Source organism: Papilio machaon, chromosome 27, assembly GCF_912999745.1.
Source record: "Papilio machaon chromosome 27, ilPapMach1.1, whole genome shotgun sequence".
NCBI classification, from domain to species: Eukaryota; Metazoa; Arthropoda; class Insecta; order Lepidoptera; family Papilionidae; genus Papilio; species Papilio machaon.
Genome location: NC_060012.1, coordinates 3,769,012 through 3,791,198, shown reverse-complemented (window position 1 = coordinate 3,791,198; position 22,187 = coordinate 3,769,012). Strand labels below are relative to the sequence as shown.

At 32.9% G+C, this 22,187-nt stretch overlaps 1 protein-coding gene across 3 annotated transcripts; it reads left to right on the top strand.

Annotated features, from left to right (window-relative positions):
* The first annotated feature begins 4,027 nt into the window (after positions 1 to 4,027).
* LOC106712213 (glycerol kinase) lies at positions 4,028 to 22,000 on the top strand. Of its 3 annotated transcripts, XM_045684622.1 has the most exons (14): positions 4,937 to 5,079; positions 9,397 to 9,479; positions 10,598 to 10,754; positions 11,593 to 11,694; positions 12,839 to 13,056; positions 13,155 to 13,264; positions 13,706 to 13,811; positions 14,629 to 14,821; positions 15,407 to 15,584; positions 16,051 to 16,131; positions 16,940 to 17,064; positions 17,606 to 17,743; positions 18,778 to 18,864; positions 21,668 to 22,000. In XM_045684622.1, exons 1-14 carry the CDS (start codon positions 5,070 to 5,072, stop codon positions 21,763 to 21,765), a joined length of 1,686 nt encoding a protein of 561 aa, XP_045540578.1. In that variant the 5' UTR covers positions 4,937 to 5,069; the 3' UTR covers positions 21,766 to 22,000. The 3 variants fall into 3 exon arrangements, with proteins under 3 accessions (XP_014360190.2, XP_045540578.1, XP_014360191.2); XM_014504704.2 differs by lacking the exons at positions 4,937 to 5,079; positions 21,668 to 22,000 and adding an exon at positions 4,028 to 4,125 and having other exon boundaries at positions 18,778 to 19,436; XM_014504705.2 differs by lacking the exon at positions 21,668 to 22,000 and having other exon boundaries at positions 18,778 to 19,437.
* The last annotated feature ends 187 nt before the right edge of the window (positions 22,001 to 22,187 follow it).

Sequence of the window (22,187 nt, the reverse complement as noted above, 5' to 3'; positions counted from 1 at the left end):
TATCAATAAAAAAATAATATATGAATACATTTATCATTAATGTTAAAAGAGTTAGGTAGTCTTGTTTCACAGCTCTTAAAAGTTGACCTAATTTCTTAGTGTTACTTACTAAAAAAAATATTTTCTAATGAAATTCTTTTAAACAAGAAAATTGGCATGTTAAATCTCACAGTGATTATTAATTCCTCTAAGCTATCGTTATATTTATAGGAAAATTAAATCTACCTATTTAACGGTTTCAAATTTACCAAATTCTAGTAACGTTTAACTTTAGCTATCGATTTTCTAATACTGACAACACTGTTCGGCGCATTTGACATTTGAATGACAATCTATTTTTTATACTGTTGTCGGTTTTATCGCAAATATTTTACTTGAAAATATTAAATTACGTAAATCAAATAATCAATACGATGTGTTAATAAAGTGTGCAAATATTTTTAATTTAAAGAGATAAATATATAGGTAAGTTAATATTCAATATTGCAATAATGTTACGAATTGATTTTTGCATCTGTCTTAAATAGAAACAAAAAACTAATTTTATAAATGAAAACCTTCGTCCTTACACTTTGATCCCTATATGAACAAAGGATATTTATTATAGATCATTACATAATTTATAACATTCTCAAAAAATGCTGTACCATTTATCTTCAACATTTTTATAACAAGCATTAGCATAAGCTATTTAATAAAAAATAAATAAAGTAATTCTTCATGTCAATCCAATAATTTTATAAAATAAATTAAAAAATAGATTAAAATTTTTTGAAATTCCAATTTTTTTATTATTTATTGACATTCATAGCTTGTATTCAGCCTAAAATTACTTGGCTCTAGTCACATTAATCAAAAGTACTATTCTAAGAACCCATCTCTTGTAGAAATAGTGTTTAAAATTAGGCATAATATTCTCTAATTCTGGTATCTTTAAAACACCCAAATATTTATTGAATACTCCAGTGGACACACCACATGAGCGGAAAAAGACTAGGGAGGTGATGGTTTAGAAATGCATACAGATTAAACAAACAAACAAATTAATTTGATAAATCTCTCGGGGACATTTAATAAACTAATTTTAATTCTTTGTATCCATTTGAAGTTGTTCAGTAAAAAGTAAATACAGATTGTTTTATTTACAACACATATTGATTGACATCTATATATATAAAAGAAAGTTGTGTTAGTTACACTATTTATAACTCAAGAACGGTTGAATCGATTTGACTGAAAATTGGTGGGCAGGTAGCTTAGAACCAGGAAACGGAAATAGGATAATTTTTACCCCGTTTTCTATTTTTTATTCTGCGCAGACGGAGTCGCGGGTAAAAGCTATTATTTTCTATTTTGACATATTTCAAGTGGTCAGAGCTGCAGAGACAGGAATGTCACTATGGATAAGATTTCTACATGGTCTACATTTAGTAATGTACCATTAATACAACTATTTAACAAGAACTTCTTAAGATGTTGGTTAAATCTCTTTGCTATTAGTCCATTCAACAATTCAAGTATTGGAAAAATGATAGTTGATTATTTATTACATTGTTACCACTAACAAAATACTTGTACTTTTAAAATGTATGGAAAAAGAAACATACTGTGCCATAAAATGTATTGAAAAGTCCAGTTTCGTGATGATCTTGGATGTTTCTTATTATAAATTAGGATAACAATGATTTAAGTTTGTTTCAACATTCACTCTCATGTTAAAAATATTAGCAAATGAAATATTCACAGGTGGGCACAGTTAATCGAAAAGTTAACTTCGTTAATCGTTAATACGTTAATTAAAAAATTAACTTCGTTAATCGTTAAAGCGTTAAATTCTCGAAAATTTAACGCAAGTTAAAGTTAATCGTTAACAGTTAACCATACCAAAATTATACATACTAATTTCACACTTATGTGGCGACACTTGATTAAAATAGTAATTTGACTATACATTTATAGAGTGTACACATTAGTATTAGAGACAAGTATGAATGCATTATAGTATATTTTATTACGAGTGCGGAAAACCTGTCATTGCAAAGAGTTCCGACAAAAGTCTACCCGAGCCGAGGCGCAGCCGAAGGTGAGGGTTGACAGTTGGAACAAGTTGTAATGACAGTTTCGCACGTGTACTAAACAACTATTTTTGATACAGTTGCGAAAAAATGAAGCAATTTAATAGAATAATAAAAACACAATAAACTCAACTAACTATAATGTTCGGAAAATGGCGCCAACCGTAAAAGAATACAAATAGAGATTTTTTTTTTGTTTTCTTCACCCATTCTGGGTAGGCAAAGGGACTATGCCCAAACAACCAAGTCTTCAGTGGATTATTTTTATTGATATGAAATGAAAATTTAATTTAATGAGATGAAATAAAATGAAAACTAACCTAATTCATTGAATCAAACCATTAAATCTGATATTGTAACAAATTAGGAGCTTCTTTTTAGAAACATTTGCTTGAATCATAAAATCTTCAATGATTTTTTTTTGTAAAAATTTCGTGGTTTGTTTTTCTTTTTAACAGACATTATTTTGACAGTTGGGAAAGAGAACGCACGAGTTTGGAAAAGCTAAAGAAAAAGCACGAGTAAAAAAGTGTTTTAATACGGTTGCTCAAAAAGTGGCGTATTGCAAGGACGAAGAGCGTTCGGAATGTGGGCTATTATATACTCGTGCTTTTATATACTATTTCGTTACTCGTTATGAAATATACTATTTCGAACCTTCTTTTAATTTTGTCCTGTTGGTCACGTCTTTCCCGGACGCTCTGATGCATCACAGTTGCAGGCGAACTTCACATATATCAATTATCAACTCTTTCGTTCACCATTCGAGTCACCGACAGTCGCCCAACATAGCTGAACTTACGAGCTTGGCGTGGCGCGTAATTTAAACAAAATGACAGCACGTCTCCAAGTTTCTAATTTAATGATTAACGGACTTTTACTAACGGAAGTTGAGTTTAACGGAAGTTAACAAAGCGTTAACACTTTTTGAAGTTAACTTAAAAGTTAATCCGTTAAGCAAAATGTTAACTTCGTTAATTAACGATTAACGGATTAACGAGTTAACGCCCAGCTCTGGAAATATTGTACTATATTACGTCACATTACGATAGTTTAATGTAATTTGTGCGACGTCGTACTCGTAATGACCTTGATATTTTTTTAATGTTCCGTTTTTCGCATACATTGTTCTAAAAATATAAATGAAATCAAATGTTATTTATATTTAGTACTAACAAAATTGCGGACTAGTACCTACTCATACAAGTATTGAAATCTTACTAACTTACTAGTGTTATTAATACGAAAGTTTGTTAAATGAATGTTTGTTAGAAGATATCTCCGGAATGGATCAATCGATCTCGATAAAACTAGGCATGGATGTAGAAATAGTCTGGCAGAACACATAGGATACTTATTTCATTTTTCACTTCAATTTCTTATTTCACCTTGAATCATGGTCATGGAACATTCAAGGTCTGTTATAAATAGTTAAACTTACCCCAAGTTTCTATCCAAAATAATATACAAAATCTTACTTTATCTCTGTATTGGTGGAAATGTGTGTGCTTTGAGAGAGGAACCTATCCAGATCAGCATTAAAACACTCATAATTTTTTTTTTTTTTCATAAAACTGCAATGTTCTATTAACTTATGTCTTTCTAATTAATTTGTGAAAATTTTATAATTGCGTTGTAATTGTTAAAATTTTTTTTTTGTATTTATCATCGTATATTGATTTAGATTGCCCTACAAAAGTACATAATACTGCACGAATAATAACCTGATGAAATCCAGACAATAGAATTCCAGACGATCCCGGCGACAATGATTATTACACATCATACAAAAATAGTCATCAGCAAATTCATTGTACACAACACATTTGAAATGAGTATATAACTAACGTTGTCTATTTTTAAAGACTTCGGCGCATGCGAATCTTGCTATTAGCCAGCTGGCGTTATCTAGGTGACAAAATATAGCGCAAAAATAATACTTAGCATTTGAAATATATTAGTGTCGTAATAGTGATTGCTGAATGAAGATTTGTTTCAATGGACGATAAGGATTTTAAACGAGTTTTAAAGCGCTAACGATGCATAGACGGTATTTACAATTGTTAATCTTTTACTTTTGACGTTTACTTTCCCGCCTTTTTATGTGTTATGCTAAAAAAATGTTCGCCAAGGTCAATGATATTTGTTTTTGTAATTCATCAATGTTTTTAACTATGGTCAATGGTAAAAAGAGATTGAAATTTATAAAAAAATATATTGCTTCTTATGTTTTATCAGTGGAATATTTAGTTACCGAAAATATAGGAAAAATTTCTAGATTATCTTCGTGCGTTTGATTTATCTTCGTGTAGGCTTACTACCATAAATGTTATTAAGAGATATCGTGTCCAAATTTTGTACAAACGATAAACAGTCATTACGTGTTATTAGACCGACAAATGAGTACAAATTGCTAATAAAGATTATGTAGAAACGGCATCGCATATCGTAAAAATTGACGTAACGTTGCGGTGGCCATAAACAAAAATTGTTATGGACAGTCTTGAATCTTAATTAATGTAATACATGTTAGTATATATTATTTATAAATCGATAATTATATTTGTAATGTAATGTTTTTTTTGATTTACGTAAGTCATGCCTCATATTTAAAATAAACATTATATACAGCGTAAACTTAAATTCTCAATCTCGCCTACTTAAAATAGAGTTTTCAACAGTTGATTTTTTAATTACTTAAATTCGTTTACTTTTACTTCTCCATATATTCTGCTGTAAGGGTTACGAATACAGTTATCTCGATACAAGTTCGAATTAATGTTACCCTAGTGCAATACATGTTTGCTACGTCACAGTTTGGCGCGCTTTGATAAGAAGTATATACGGGTGTGACTTGCCGCGCCTCCGCAGTACACTTCCTTCACTCATAAGTAGCGCGCGTTTTGACATTGTGACGTTTGTTAAAAAGTTTTTTTTTATTGACTGAAATTTCGATAGTGTTTTAATTTTACTGCCAGTGACAACTCTCATAAAATGAAAAACGGTAAGGTTTTATTTTAATTTATTTTTTTAAATAATTTTAGTATGTTCCAGTGGATTGATAAGTTATTTATTTTTTAATCTCTGTTATTATTATCAGATTATACTCTGTGACATTCAGACACTGGAATTAATTGTATGCGATAAATTTTGGCTTTTGTTTCGAATGGAAATTTTAAGTAGGATTTAATTCTATTTCTTATCTTTTGTTTTTGTAAGTAAATTAGACATTTCTTTGAATTATTTAACAATTTTTTTAATCAATATATTTAATTAATCATTGTATTGTTAATTTTAAATCCCTTTAAGCTAGTAATTTAGCTGTTTGTTCAATATTGTGGTGGTAATAAGTTGAAACAAATAATAAAGTGACAATAATTTTAACTTTGTGATTTTTGGAATATTCCGTAGTGCAGGGATGACACACGTTTTCTTATAACTATTTCATACTGTTAGCGTAATGCATATTGAATTTGTGATCGGTGATGTGTTCAAAATATTGTGTTACGTGCCAATGGTTCGCCATCCCTGTCCTAGGCCTAACCCATGTCTAAAACTCATCTAGTCATGTACCATACATGCGTCTTTATAACATCTATCTATATATATAAAAGAAAGTCGTGTTAGTTACACTATTTATAACTCAAGAACGGCTGAATCGATTTGACTGAAAATTGGTGGGCAGGTAGCTTAGAACCAGGAAACGGACATAGGATAATTTTTACCCCGTTTTCTATTTTTTTATTCCGCGCGGACGGAGTCGCGGGTAAAAGCTAGTTATTATATTAAATTTATTTCATTACTTAGAAATTAATTCTCAAAATTGTCGCATCAAAATTGACTAAGTATCTGTTATTCGGAGAGTTTTACTAGTATTTCATTATGTGAATGTCTTTCTTTACCTACCAAGAAAAGTTGTAAGATAAAATGTTGATATTGGAAAACTTCCGCTTGTAAAACCTGCTGGATTAAAGTTAAATCTGTTATCTCGGCTGAGACGCTTCGCTATGATAACACGGTAGGAGACGGCTTTAACGATACATAGAGAAGGATGGATGGATGGATGTTTTTTTGAAGATATCTCCGAAACGGCTCAACGGATCTTGATGAAATTTGGCACAGATGTAGAACACAGTCGGGAAGAACACATAGGCTACTTACTTTTTTTTAAATTCCGCGCGAACGGCGTCGCGGGCGACAGCTTGTTGTCAATAAAGAGACATTTTTTATTAACCGTCCGTTGTAACAGCCTAGAGCCTAAACGATTAAACCGATTTTCATGAGTGAGGTTTCATTCGATTCGTCTTCTTCCCTAGAGTGTCATAGGGTCATAACATTGCCACAAAACATAAACAATGGAGGTAAGAAATAAAATTCTAATTTAGTGTAAAACGAGTTTGAATCTTACTCGCCATAACTTATTTTTCATTGCTAATTATTGCGACGTTTTCGAGTATATTCTAGAATAAGCAAGTGTAACATATAATAATACAATTTATTCAGTTTAAATTTACGATTTTTCAAAAAAAAAAAAAATAAGAATTTATTCTAGAATAGTAGTGTTACAAACTGATCTGGCCCGGTGAGAGTGGCGACGGTATAGTCTGACTAATTTAGATTAAAACGTGTTTATTAACGACCACGTTATAATCAAACTCTAAGAAGTTGCGTAAATTAAATCACAAATTGTAACATAAAGACGAACACATCTGTGGGCCTAGCACGAATATCTTTGACAATAGCCTTCGAATCATCGTCAATTACGTCGAAATTGGTAGATTTTTGGTGTACCAATTTTAATTCAAATTTTGTCGTAGACGATACGATGGCGGTTTTCGCAAACATTCGTGTTAGACCCACAGGTCCGATGCGCATAAGTTTAACTAGAGTTTAACTACAGTAGGCATTTCATTGGTTCTGCCGTGTTATAGGCCAAAAAGAGTCACAAGATCCTTGTCCAATGTATGAGACATTGGACAAGGATCTTGTGAATCATGCACCATGTGTAAATGTCACGATAGTCGAAAGCCCACTTATTCACCCTCTTTTGTCTTGACCTACTTTCGACCAAGGTCAATTGGCATCTAAGTTTACTATGTTAGTTTTGCTTCAGTATTGTTAAACCCTTGGGTTTTCATTCATACATTTTCGCGTCTCGGATGTTTTTTTGGGCAGATCGAATCCGTGAACATCCTGTAACATCCTTTGACTCTTATTTTCTTGGCTACAATTATCTAATGCAGACGCATTAGGTATGTATAATTCTTGATTTGTTATCTTTCGTAATCTGTAAGATAAAATATTTGTTTAGACTAACTTTATCGTAAAAATAAATTCAATTATTACAGACTTATCCAGTTTTTTAACATCAAGTATTATTAGCATTTGCCCGCGACTTTGTCCGCACGGAATAAAAAAATATATAATGTAGTATACGATGTGGGAACCTTATATATTACAGAGATAGGTGGCCTATGTATTATCATCATCAGCTCAGTATATTATGTCTCCACTAAGGGGCTTGGAGCCTACCCTAAGGGTGACTAGGCCATAATCTACCACGATGACCCAATACGGCTTGAGTTCACCTTTGAATTATAAGATATGTGCAGGTTGCACCACGATGTTTTCATTCACTTTCTTACTTTTTCCAAATGATGTACCTACTATCAAATTTCATTCAGATCCATGAAGCCGTATGGAGATACTTAGTAATATATATAATATTAGTAAGATTTTATTCATAAATCAAAATGTATGTATGAGTAAACCGTTTATCTTACGCACACATAAGCTTTTGGCCAGATAGAATAAGTTTACTATTTAATTCCATTAAGAATCAAATAATTGACACTATTAAAAACATAAAAACTCAAGGGAAGCATACGTATCGAATGGCATATCATTCTTAATCAGATTAGTCGTTTAGGTAACAGTTAGGTCACAACTTAAATACATACAAATTCATACATACATGCGATAAATCATCCACCTGTATCAGTCGAGTAAAATATAGTATATCAAGACATATTGGCCAGTGAACTTTATTTTATAATATACGTACTGATAAAGTTGTCTTAATTAAAATTTATTTCTACAACCAAATGTAATAAATAGCAATTATCATAAGGTCAAAGTTTTCCTGATTACTTTAATTTTATAATAATCTTTCCACTATGAATCATGTCAATTAATTTCGGATTGATATAACATCAACGGTTGCAACACTTGATTTATCTAATATATAAAATTCTCGTGTCACAGTTTTCGTTCCCGTACTCCTCCGAAACGGCTTGACCGATTCTCATGAAATTTTGTGAGCATATTCAGTAGGTCTGAGAATCGGCCAACATCTATTTTTCATAAACCTCCCCCCCATTTTTTAACTGCGCGCGGACGGAGTCGCGGGCGTCAGCTAGTAGTGTTTAAAATGATATAACGTGGCAAATGAACAAAGGGTCACCTGAACTCACCGAAATAGCGAGGCGACCGTTGCCGTTGCCCATAGACATCCGCAAATGCAGATGTGTTGCTTATCTTTATTCAACGGAGAAGAGCACGCATGGAAAGAGGCTCGATGGGAAAAAATCCCATTGGGCCGATCGATCGGAGAACAACCTTTCCTTTCATTGCAAAAAAAACATTTTTATTTCATAAATTCAAATCTATTTGGCATGCTTATATAATTAGGATCCAATTTAAAATGTTTAATTTCAAGTAATAAGAAAAAATATTTTCAATAAGAAGTATTCAAATTACTTTATACCTAATTAAAGTTATGTTTGTAAGTTAAAATAAACAAACGATTATTTAATGTAAGCATTTTAATTAATTTGAACTTTAGTATTCATAATCTTGTCATAATTACATTAAGCATAAATGTGTCCAAAGAACATGTGATTAATGGAAAATTTATACATAAATTAGACATTATTATGTTCAGTGAAATTATAAAATACTAGCTATCGCACGCGACATCGTCCGCGCGGAATTAATAAAAAATTTAATAAGTACCCTATGTGTTACAGATTATGTTCTACTGTACCAAATTTCATTAGGATCCGTTGAGCCTTTCCGAAGATACCTTCAAAGAAACATCCATCCATCTAAACTTTTGCATTTATAATATTAGTTATATGTTATTCTCCCATGACTAGAGGTGCTAGTCAGAATAAATAATACCAAACATCCGACAATTTTTTTTTGTTTTTATTAATGCCGAAAATTAAAAAAAATTATCAGAATAACCCTTTGAAAGTCGCTTATCAAATGTTTTATATAAGTTTATTTTAATATTTTATTTGTTTGTATTTATTTCCAGAAGCCGACATGCCAGTCAAAAACGGATTGAAGAAGTCATTGGTCGGTGTTATCGATGATGGCACCAAGACAGTCAGATTTGTGGTATGTTTATGTTCAAGCATTTTAAGCATGAGTCTGTAGTAGTGTGCATTTCGAATTTTCAAATATCTGACTGGCCCGGTCACAGAAGGTATACGACAAGCTCTAACTATTGGGTTTTTCGGAAAGTCGTTTCGTTTTTATTTCTATTTTCTATGTATATTTCTATGGTTAATAATGCCTTTATCAGCTCCAACTGACCTTCCAGGACGTGGTGCATCTTCTTCGAAAATACACGAATCCTAACGAGAAAAAACGAAATGACTTTCCGAACGACGAAGTAATCGTGTTTTGTTTGAGGACTGTGTGTGCTGGAGTCAAATTCTTCTACACCTTCACATCCTTTTTTTTTTATAAGGAAAGGTTGGGAAGGAGAGGTGAATTTGCCAAAGGAAGGGTCGAATATAAATTGGAATTATTGCTTTTTTGTTTGTCCTCCCAACTGCCGATTAAAGGCAGGTCGTAACTGCAATTGCGGATATATATGGGTAGCGGTCACTTAGTCGCTTGCTTGTTTGCCACTTTTTAGCCGACTTCAAAAAGAAGGCGGTTATCAATTCGACTGAATTTTTATAGTAAATTAAAAAAAATTGGAGACTCATGATTACATAATGTAATATATCACTGGTTTACTTTTTAGTTACAATGTCCTTGTTTTTGTTTGTAAACGTAATTAGGATCGTGTCTTACGTTTTTTTGCTCAACACATATCACACAGTCTGTGATATTTTTTCTTATTTTTCACAACGTCAATGTTTTTTTTTTTTGCTTTTATTTAGTGGCCAGTGTGATAGATACATTAATATGAATATACTATTTTTATACGGTGGATTTTCACTGCTGAAAGAATTGTAGATTTTTTTTTTTTCAAGTAGAATGTATTGGATGAGATGTTTTTCGCACTAGTGGTACGTCAGTGGAAATTGACGGTCAAATACTATACATTGCAAATTAACATTTGTGTTATCAATTTCGCTTTGCTTATCCCACTCACTACAGTCGGCGTACCAGGGGGCCTAACACGAAATTTTGCGAGACACGATTCGGCAAATTTTCGTACTAAGCCTCTGGTTTTCGTTGTTAAGATTGATCTTTTATTGATAGTGTTTAAATTTTTTTAGATATTCGAGGCGGAATGTTCAGAAGAATTAGCCGCTTATCAGTTAGATAAAACAGAAGTACAGCCACAAGAAGGATGGTACGAACAAGACCCTATGGAAATTTTAAATCACATCAAAACATGCGCCGACAACGCTATAGGACAATTGACTGAGTTAGGTATGTTTATGTCACCGGTAAATTTAGATTTTTGTCCACCTTTAATTTGACTAATAGTTTGATTACTGTCATGATAAATTACAGACATACTTATGTATCTTCAAGGCCTTACATACAATGTTCAAACTTAAATGTTACCAGTTAAATAAAATGTAATTTCAAATTCTAACCGTTACAATGACGGAATATGAAAGATTTAGTACATAGTTAGATAGCATTTTATAATAGGCTTAGATCGATTATAAACTGTCATAAATTACTATAGATTGGTGACATTATTTAAACAGTTGCCTGCACCTTCGTCTCCGTGGAATTAAAAAAAATCTAGTAATAAATTCTAGTCTGTCATCCGGGATTAATGTAGCTTCCCAACAAGGAAATAATTATCTAAATCGGTTGAGTAGTTTTTGAGCCTATTCAATGTAAATAAACAATAAAATGTACTACTAATATTATAAAAGAACTAGCTTTTACCCGCGACTCCGTCCGCGCGGAATAAAAAAATAGAAAACGGGGTAAAAATTATCCTATGTCCGTTTCCTGGTTCTAAGCTACCTGCCCACCAATTTTCAGTCAAATCGATTCAGCCGTTCTTGAGTTATAAATGGTGTAACTAACACAACTTTCTTTTATATATAGATAAGATGTTTATATGGATGTTTGTTAGAAGGTATCTCTTGAACGGTTCAATTGATCTCACTGAAATTTGTCATAGGTGTAGAACATAGTCTGGAAGAACCACATAGACTAATTAAGTTTTTTTAATTCTACGCAGACGGAGTCGCGGGCGTCAGCTAGTATTCTTAATAAACTTTGAACGTTTTTTTTTTCATTCCAGGATACTCTAAAGAAGACATAGTGACATTAGGTATAACCAATCAGAGGGAGACAACTATAGCTTGGGACAAATATACTGGAGTGCCGCTACATCCTGCTATAGGTAAATAGTCTTAAAAGATTTCTCTTACTGCTTCGACTAATCGTTGGTTTTTGAAACCATAATTCTATAAAAATATTGTTATCTCTCTTTCATCAAAGATAGAGGAATGATATGTTTTTAACAGGGATTTTGGTCTCAGAAACCAACGATAAATGAAAAACTTCAGGATTCTTAATTTTTGAATTATATTACTCATTGGCTGTTGCTTGTTACTTCTTCAACGTGAAATATAAAATAACGCCTAAGATATTTTCGCATCATCAGCTCGCAAAAGTCCCGTCAAATATCAGTCTTTTCGGAAACCTGGAATAAACATGGACAAAAAAAAGTCGAAACTTTATAAGCGAGAGTTCAAGGGACCGCGATATTTTCTCGCTTATAGAGCTTTCCCTTTTAGCCGAATTTCTCGCTTGTGGAGGTATTATACCTATCGTACAATGACTCTCGCTTATAGAGCTTTCTCGCATATCTAGATTTGACTGTATTACATACAGATAGTGTTGCCAGGCGTCCGGATAAAGCGGGACATATTTGATTGCGTGTCCGGCCAAAATAAACGGTGTCCGAGTTGTCCGGCTTTTGTTAGGCTTTTTACATTTCCCAAACGAAAGTGTACCTATTAATACTGAGATAAAGTACTAAATAATACAGGGTGTCCGACCTTTCTACCCAAATATCCGGCTAAACTGGCTGGTCTGTCCGGCTAGTAGGTTTGGCGACCTGGCAACCCTACATACAGACACTAGAATATTTATAAAATATACTAGCTTTTACCCGCGACTCCGTCCGCGCGGAATATAAAATAGAAAACGGGGTAAAAATTATCCTATGTCCGTTTCCTGGTTCTAAGCTACCTGCCCACCAATTTTCAGTCAAATCGATTCAGCCGTTCTTGAGTTATAAATAGTGTAACTAACACAACTTTCTTTTATATATATAGATAAAGTTCTAGTGAAACAGCTTGATTGATTTTTATGAAATTTTATATGCATATTCAGTAGGTCTGAGAATCGGCTACTATCTAATTTTCATACCCCTATTAAAGATTATTTTTAACTGCTAGCGGAAGCTAAAAACCAAATTATCTTAAAAAATCTATGAAATTTTAAATTGAAAGATTTTAAATAGTGATTTTTTTTTTCAGCATGGAATGATATACGTACAGATACAACAGTTGATGCTGTCCTGGCTAAGTTACCAGACAGAAATAAGAATTATCTAAAAAGTATCAGCGGGTTACCAATAAGTCCTTACTTCAGCGCTCTAAAGATGCGATGGATGAAGGATAATATAAAAGCAGTGAGACGAGCAAGTCGGGATAAGAGATTGTTGTTCGGGACTGTTGATTCTTGGATTGTTTGGGTGAGTTTGTATGGATGATTGTATGGATTAATGAATTTTGTATTAATTTGAACCTTGTATTCTTAACTCTTGATATTTTTTTTTTTTTACTATTTTAGAACTTAACCGGAGGTCCTCAAGGTGGGTTACATATAACTGATGTGACAAATGCTTCTAGAACTTTATTAATGGACCTCGACACATTGAATTGGGACCCTATGCTGTGCAGGTAAGGTTTAAATTTATTTACATTTCATAATGAACTTAGTTAAAATATTGAAAAATAACTATATTCTGAAATAAAAATTGTATTTTTATCCTATACTAGCTGTCGCCCGTGACTCTGTCCCCACAGAATTAGAAAATAACATAAAAAGTAGTCTATGTGTTTTTCCAGACTATGTTCTAAATCTGTATCAAATTTCATCAAAATCCGTTGAGCCGTTCCGGAGATATCTTCAAACAAACATCCATCCATCCATTCATACAAACATTCGTATATATTTCTTTAATTTTGTAAAATTAATAACATTTTATTATAATGGATTTCAGAATAATTTAAGTAAAAATTGATCTGAGAAGAAAAATTTTTTTTTTTCAAAGAATTCGTTGTTATTTTTTTTGCTAGTTGTAATAATTTTAAAAAGGTGATAATTTTTCTAAATTCCAGGTTATTCGGTATACACAGAGACTCTTTACCACAAATACGAAGCAGTTCAGAGCTATATGGAGTTGTTAAAGATGGCTCTATATTAGATGGTATGGGAATATCAGGGGTAAGATATTAAATATTATATTTATTATACAACTTGCTGTCTTCTGACTTCGCCCGAGTTTAATTAAATAAAAAACTTAATAAGTATCCTATGTGTTCTTCTAGACCGGTGATTGTCAAACTTATTTCTTTCATCGCCCCCTTTGAAAATCAATTATATTTCAGAGCCCCTTAATTTTTATTCAGCCCTAAAATTTAAAAACCACAATTTCATTACTTTAATTAATTTCAATGCCCCCCATTTTTTGGACCCCTTATCGCCCCCCTCCTAGGTTCAAGATCAGTGTTTTTCCAAGGGGGCGTTATCGCCCACTTTGAAAAACACTGATCTAGACTTTATTCTACATCTGTGACAAATTTCAACAAGATCCGATGAGTTGTTCCGGAGATACCTTATAACAAATATACATCCATTTAAACTTTCACATTTATAATATTAGTAAGATAAAATAGCTGTCGCCTGCGGGTTCGTTTGTGTGAAGGATAACTGACAGAGAAACCTGAAATAACTGAAATAATTCAACTAATCGTAGGTTTCTGAGACTAAAATTCCCGTTTAAAACATATTGGTATCTCAGTTTTGTCAAAGATAATGACATGGATGATTATAGATTTTATACAGATGTTTTGGTCTCAGAAACCAACGATAAGTCAGTTACCGTTGGTTTCTGAGTTAGTTTCTTTTTTTTATCTATATCCACGGAAAAACCCGGAGGCGTTATATGGCAAGAGGGTTCACTAAAAGCATAATTTTTTTGTAAATAAGTCTCTGATTTATAAAGTTAGCAAAAAAAAACTGTAACATATGTATTTGACAGATGTTAGGTAATCAACAAGCTGCGCTGGTAGGTCAGAACTGTCTGCAGGCTGGCCAGGCCAAGAATACATACCGCAGCGGCTGCTTCTTGTTGTACAACACTGGCACCAGGCGGGTTCACTCAACACATGGACTTATTACTACAGTCGCATACAAACTGGGTCCTAATGCACCCGTTGTTTATGCTCTAGAAGGTATGTTAGCTACGTGTTGAAAAAAATAAATGTGTCTATGCATATTCTAGAATATTATCTGTTTATGTATCAAATTTCATCTAGATCCGTTGAGTGGTTCTGGATTTGTGTGGTAACAAATATATGTACAATCGAGGAAATTCACGGTTTGCAAGGTACAGAAAAATTACTTTGTTCTTTACAACGATATAAACTCCGCACCTCTTTTGTGTCGTATCTCGAAAGGAAAAAACTGAACCTTTATATGTTCATTTTATTGACCGACGAACTAACTAGGTAACTGTGAGATGCGCAAACAACGAGATAATAGTAAAAAACAATTATTAATGTAACAACGACTCACTTTATTGTTAACAGGGAATTTATAAAGCTGCGTACTATTAGTAATTGTTTGCGCGTTGTCATCTCAATGTTTATGAAACGTTCAAACGACTCGTTTTCAAGATGAAACACCGCTGCTTTCTCTGAGTGTACCTCAAATTCACTTATATACTTTAAACGCAACCATAAAACGGTTTTTAGAATTCCTGTCTGTGCGTTTGTTTGTAAATTTTCCCATTTATAATATTAGTAAGTATTATGTAGGTTCGATAGCAGTCGCCGGAGGTGCCATGAAGTTCCTGCGAGACAATCTGAAGCTGATGAAGGACGTGGCGACGGAGACGGAGCAGATAGCGGGCCAGGTCTTCTCTACTGGAGATGTCTACTTTGTGCCCGCCTTCAGCGGATTGTACGCGCCCTACTGGAGGAAGGATGCCAGAGGGTGAGATGTTTTCTTTTTTTTTTAAATAAATTATTTTGTATACATGATTTTTGTCTGTCTGTCCGCAAGGCAGCGTATGTTCCGGGTAATCCCCGGAACAGCTGGAAGTATTTTGACGGGACTTTAATTGGAATGTAGCTGATGTATGAGGGCATGTTATAGGCTATTTTTTTATTATACGCGAACAAAATCACGGGCGATCACTAGTTTTATACCAATTTTAATACATAAATACAATCTATTTTATAAATAAATAGCTTTTAACTTGTTCGCGCGGAAAAATAATTAGTAGCCTATGTGATCTTCCAAATTAAGTTCTACATCTATTCCAAATTTCACTTAAATCTATTTTTAAACATCCATCCATCCAAATTTACGAATGTATAATTTTTGTAACATTGATTCAAGATAGTATTAAATATCTTATCTTGAAGTATTGTTGAATTTCAATTTATATAAATTTCAGGATAATCTGTGGTTTGACAGCATTCACCACAAAGAACCACATCATCAGAGCGGCGCTGGAAGCTGTCTGCTTTCAGACTAGGTGACATTTTTTATATTACTCTTTTATATTAAACAACTAGCTTTTTCCCGCGACTCCGTCCGCGCGGAATAAAAAAAAAAACTGGGTAAAAATTATCCTATGTCCGTTTCCTGGTTCTAAGCTACCTGCCCACCAATTTTCAGTCAAATCGATTCAGCCGTTCTTGAGTTATAGTGTAACTAACACGACTTTCTTTTATATATATAGATTGGAATAAAGTGATATCATGAAAAGACTTATAAAGAACAAATTAGTGACATTATGAGAGTTTTCATTATTTTTTCAACTTGCATTAAAATATACTACATAGGAGGTAGAGGTCCTAAGAAATTGTAAAATTTTGTGCAGAGGTAGACGTCAGCAATAACATCAGTTGCAGGAATTGTCCTCGCTCAGTGAAATACCACGACCTTACAGAAGACAGGCGGAAAGTGGAAGACATTCTAACTACAGTCTGATGAGTGTGGTGTTGGAGGACTCATTTTAGTCCTCTTTCCTTCACACCCCCTTTTCTTATAAGGAAAGGATGGGAAGGGGAGGTGGATTTGATGGAGGAGATGCATAGGAAGGTTAAATATTCTCTTTTTATTCATCTCCTTCGTCGATTGAGGGTAGGCAACGCATTTGCAATTGCAAATGTCTATGGGCAGCGGTCGCTTCGCCATTTTGGCGAATTCATAGCCGCTTGCTTGTTTGCCACCTTGTAATATAATAATAATACCGCACGGACAGAGTCACGGGCGTTAGCTAGTATGTTTTATATAGGCATTTTGGTCTCAGAAACCATCAATAAGTGATATGTTTGTAGGGATATCCTGGAGGCGATGAACAAAGACTGCGGCATGCCGCTGGGCAAGCTGCACGTGGACGGCAAGATGGCTGAGAACCAGCTGCTCATGCAGCTGCAGGCAGACCTCATCGGCATACCTGTCTGTTAGTATTGCACATAGATAGGCATATATAGGATTTGTTAAGAAATTGTAGAATTTGGTAGATTTTGGTTAATTTGGTAAAATTTGTTAGATTTTGGGTAAAATTTGGTAGATTTTGGGTAAAATTTGGTAGATTTTGGGTAAAATTTGTAGATTTTGGTAAAATATGGTAGATTTTGGTAAAATTAGGTAGATTTTGGTAAAAATTGGTAGATTGTATCAATGCCATGAAATTGTTATACAAAAATATTTGATGCAATTTTTTTTTTATTTTATCAACGAATCATGATAGAAATCAAATGAAATGATGTTTTCTCATATTAAACACCCGAACTCGATGCTTTAGTATTTAAATATTTAGATTAATTTCTAGATTAATTTTATAGACTACTAACAAAGCTATTTTAGTTTCTCCGAAAACTACCATAGCCCAATTTCTCCCTTCTTCTCTCTCTTCCTTTCTATCTCTTTTTCTTCCTCTATCTAATGCAATATAAATTAATTATGCATTAAAAATGTTAATAGACAGATGTATTATTTAGTGCGTGCCCACACGTGGGACATGTCAGCGCTGGGCGCGGCGGTGTGCGCGGGCAATGCTGCCGGAGTGTGGGCAGTGGACCAGTGGAGGCATCATGTCACACCCAATGACACCTTCCTGCCAACTACCACAGATGATGGTAATTTACATTTCTTTCAATCTGATGAGGGACAGTTTTGTATGACTTATCTTACTCCCCTTTCTCTTCCCACCCTTTTTCTTATTAGGATATTATGGGAAGGGTAAGTGGATTTAATAGAACGCATTGGAAGGGGAACTATTTTTGAGTGTTTTCATCGATTAAAGATAGGCAATGCATTTGTATTTGTAGATGTGATTTACAATCACAATTTAAATTTAAGGTTTTTACGCTATTGAAGGTTTCAATTTAAAGTATTGTTACCCGAATGACAAAGGGGGGGTGGTAATTTTATTCGCGTGTATGTAAGTTTTTATGTATGTGGGTTTGTGTGTAAGTAAATTTACTTGTGATGGTCTAGACCAGGGATTCCCAACCTATTTTGGGACAAGTGACCCAATTTTTCAAAATGAACTGTTACCTCAGACCCTCCATAGCCAAATTACCTAATTTTAAGATAATTATTATTAATTCTGACTTAGGTCATTAGAAGACAGAGTGAGAATTAGCAATGCTTTAAGTTCTATATCGACCATTTTGGGAATCCCTGTTCTAGAGCCTAATTGAATCAATTTTACAATTGAGGTGTCATTCGATATCCGGAGTGTCATAGGGTCATATAACATTGACACAAGTATGTTGTAAGAAATTGAATTCTAAACATAGTTGAAAACAAGTTCTAATCTCACTTGTTATAATTTTTTACACTATATTAAATTAGCTTTTACCCGCGACTTCGTCCGCGCAGAATAAAAAATAGAAAACGGGGTAAAAATTATCCTATGTCGGTTTCCTGGTTCTAAGCTACCTGCCCACCAATTTTCAGTCAAATCGATTCAGCCGTTCTTGAGTTATAAATAGTGTAACTAACACAACTTTCTTTTATATATATATAGATTTAAATTAGAAAAATATAAAATCTTTATTTTAAAATTTAACCAATAGATGGCGTTTTTAATCCATACATTAGTGTATAGAGTTATTTAAATTGATATTAAAAATTAATTAAAAGGATTTATTGGTTATATTTTCAGATCGTGACGCGAGATATACTAAATGGAAGATGGCGGTGCAGCGCTCTCTGGGCTGGGCGACAACTAAAAAGTCCATCGCTATGACAGGTCAGACTATACGAAAATCTAGTATGGTAACACTAAATGAGAGCTACGATGTCCCCCCCTCCCCGCCACGGAGCCGTACAGCCTCCTTTGTCGATGGTCCGAGCATAGACTATGATAGATTGGGTAATCCAATCATAGACGAAGGTGTACATAAATCTATTGGAGAGTTAATTAAATTATCTCCGCGTAGATTTTCTGAATTCGTTCCCGTACAAAAAGATGAAGCGACAATTTTAGATGACGCGGAATATTTTATGAGTAAAAAGGAATGTGACTATGGTATGTGTCAGTGTTGCGAGCCAAAGAAAAAGTTGACAAATTGGGAGACCATAGAGGAGATCATAGAGAACGAACCGGAGATATATTTCGATGTACCGAATCCTACTGTCTTTGAACGGAACGAAACAGTTTTTACTAACTCGGTAGGATTGAGTAAGACTCTTAATAAAGTACCTGAAGGATTCACCGACATTTGTAACAAACTATCGCATACCACGCTTATGTAAAAAAAAAAAAGATTTTGTTGAGAAAAAAAAAGATTTTTTTGAAAATAAAAAAAGATTTTTTGAAAAAAAAAATTTTGATGAAAAAAAAACAATAAGCAAATCATCGAATTAATAAGAGATTTAGTAAAGAGAGCGATAGTTGTCAAGTTAGTTTTGACAGCTGTCAAACTGACAGATAAACCTTTAAGATTAACCGCTGGTTTCTGAGATCAAAATTATCGTTTAAAATATATTGTTATCTCTGTTTTTGTCAAAGATAATGACAGGGATGATGATATGTTTTATATATAGGTTTCAGTCTCAGAAACCTACGACATATTCATCAAATTTATGTATATGTTTAGATAATTTCTAGTATTAAAAAATATTGCATTAGTCAAATGAATATCTTGTTTTTTTTTGTCTAGTTAAAGTTTTACAAAAATATATTTCGTCTCATGAAATCGAATATAAATTGGATTAAAATAATAAATGTTAATAAATGATTTAGATTTTATCTTAATTATTATATAAGGCATTCCGACTTAGATCCATAAAGACTTTAAAAAATATATACAAATATTAAATATTTGAGTTCTTTTAATTTATTTTTAATCTGTATTAGTAATCCTTATTATTTATTATATTTTGGCAAACAAGTAAATGGCCACCTGAATTTACCGAAATAGCGAAGTGACCGCTTCATATAGACCTAAAAATTGACGAAGAAGGGAACGCACATATAGAGGATATATATATTTCCCCTTCCTATGCGTCCCCTCATTCATTAAATCCACTTCCCTTTCCCATCCTTTACTTATAAGAAGAGTAAATTAGGTCTCAGGAATGCACACTCCAGTGTTTCTTTCCTCCTCACTCTTTCTTCCTCTCTGTCCTTCTCCCTTTCCTTCCTCTCTGTGGAAGAGAGTGTGCAGAATTACTTCCACTTGACAGTCTTCTGGTCGTGTGGTCGTGGTATTTCATCTGATGACACATTCGTACAACAGATATTCCTGAGAGCTCTACTATTGTTATTTATTATAATTTGTTTGAATTAGGCTTATTACAAAAATAAATATTTTTTTTTTCTCTGGCAATATCAGCTTTAACGTCAAAATGTGGTTGCTCATTATTTATATGGTTTTCTTTAAGCAGTCTTATAGATTTTTTTTTGTGTAAAATTTTTTGAAAATCTACTGTATTACTCCAAAGTTAGACACTGTTTAGTTAAACACGTGTTTTAACCCTTTGACTGCTGCTGATTGATATAATTGACTTCAAGTACTTCATTATTTATTGGTAAAGATCACATTTCGCAATTCTAGGCATAATAATGTTTCAATAACTATGATTTCTGGTAATGTCTAATATCAATGTGCGATAAAAACGTTGACTATGTTAAAGCTAGAATATACTTGAAACATTGTCTGAAGTTTTTTTTTATCGTTAGGCCTTTAGTTTTTATTTTGTTAATATTTTAAGACATAATTATTAAACATCTAAATAAAAGTATAATTTTGAGTAAAAAATGTCTTTAATTTAAAAAGGATTAGTTACCATTTTCGTTATTTTTTTATTTATTTTTTTTTACAAAAAAAAAATTATTTATTATATGTTATGTTTTAATTGGGTATAGAAAACAAAATTATAAACACAAATAATTCATGTTTTCTTACTAATATTATAAATGCGAATGTTTGGATGGATGGATGTTTGTTTGAAGGTATCTCCATAATGGCTAAAGGGATCTTGATGAAATTTGGCACAGATGTAGAACATAGTCTGGAAGAACGCAAAGGGTACTTATTGTGTATTTTTAAATTCCGCGCGAACGTAGTCGCGGGCGACAGCTAGTACTAAATATATAAAATAAATAAAACTCGATGGCTCCTACGTAGACTATCGTAAGTCTCAATTTTGCGATTTACTCTCTATTTTATGTTTCTTTTCAATTAACTTGAAAATACTTATATTTCTGTGTAAATTTTAAAGTAATGTTAGAAAGAACTGTTCATGTTTAATAGCTTATGCGACCCATATGACTATTCAGGTATTAATGTTTAAAGTTTTATCTAGAAAAATTTACCATTCAGACATACAGTACTTTACGTAGGAGCTATCGAACTATAAAAAGTGCAGGATCCTTTTTATAAATACTCTACAGTGTTTATATGGAAAACTGTTTTTGTCGAAATCACTCTATTATTGACATCAGTAAGTTTTTTTTAGTAATAATATATTTAGAACATAACCAGAAAATGTTCATTGGAATTGTAAATAAAAAAAATGCATTTTAAATGTTTTTTTTTCTTTTACAGAAGAGAGATACAAACTTCTGGCTTCGATTCCGGCAACTTTGTATATAATGGGCAGTTTCGCTATGCTAGTCGTGTCAAATATGCTCAACAATAGTTGATAAGCGAAAATAATACTTAACTCTTGGTGTTAAGGTTGATTTTTTTCACGGGAAATGGGCAATGGATTAATTTTTGACTTTGGAAGGGGTTCCTGTGTTTAAGATCTCATTTTAGCAAATTTAGTAGGTTTAATCAAACGAGGATATCTGACCCGGTGAGGGGCGCTACTGTCGCGGTTAATTCTGCCACAAAATATGTAAAATCTACATAAGCATAGATAATAATATAAAAAAAGAATGACATGACAGCTGTAATGCAAAGAAATGAAAAGAATGCAAGAAAAAATCTTGTGACAATTTTTTGACATTGACAGGAGGGCTCTAGTGAGTTAGTATAATTTAGTTTGATTTATGGTCACTGGGTCAGATAACTTTGTCGGTCTAGATATGTTTTAAACATTTTTCATGTCTAATTATAGATT

Bases quoted from the DNA above. Each gene is read 5' to 3' on its own strand.
- LOC106712213 (XM_014504705.2), top strand. The intron at 14,822-15,406 runs GTATGTTAGCTA...AGTATTATGTAG, and splicing joins CGTTGTTTATGCTCTAGAAG to GTTCGATAGCAGTCGCCGGA. The intron at 17,065-17,605 runs GTTAGTATTGCA...TGTATTATTTAG, and splicing joins CCTCATCGGCATACCTGTCT to TGCGTGCCCACACGTGGGAC.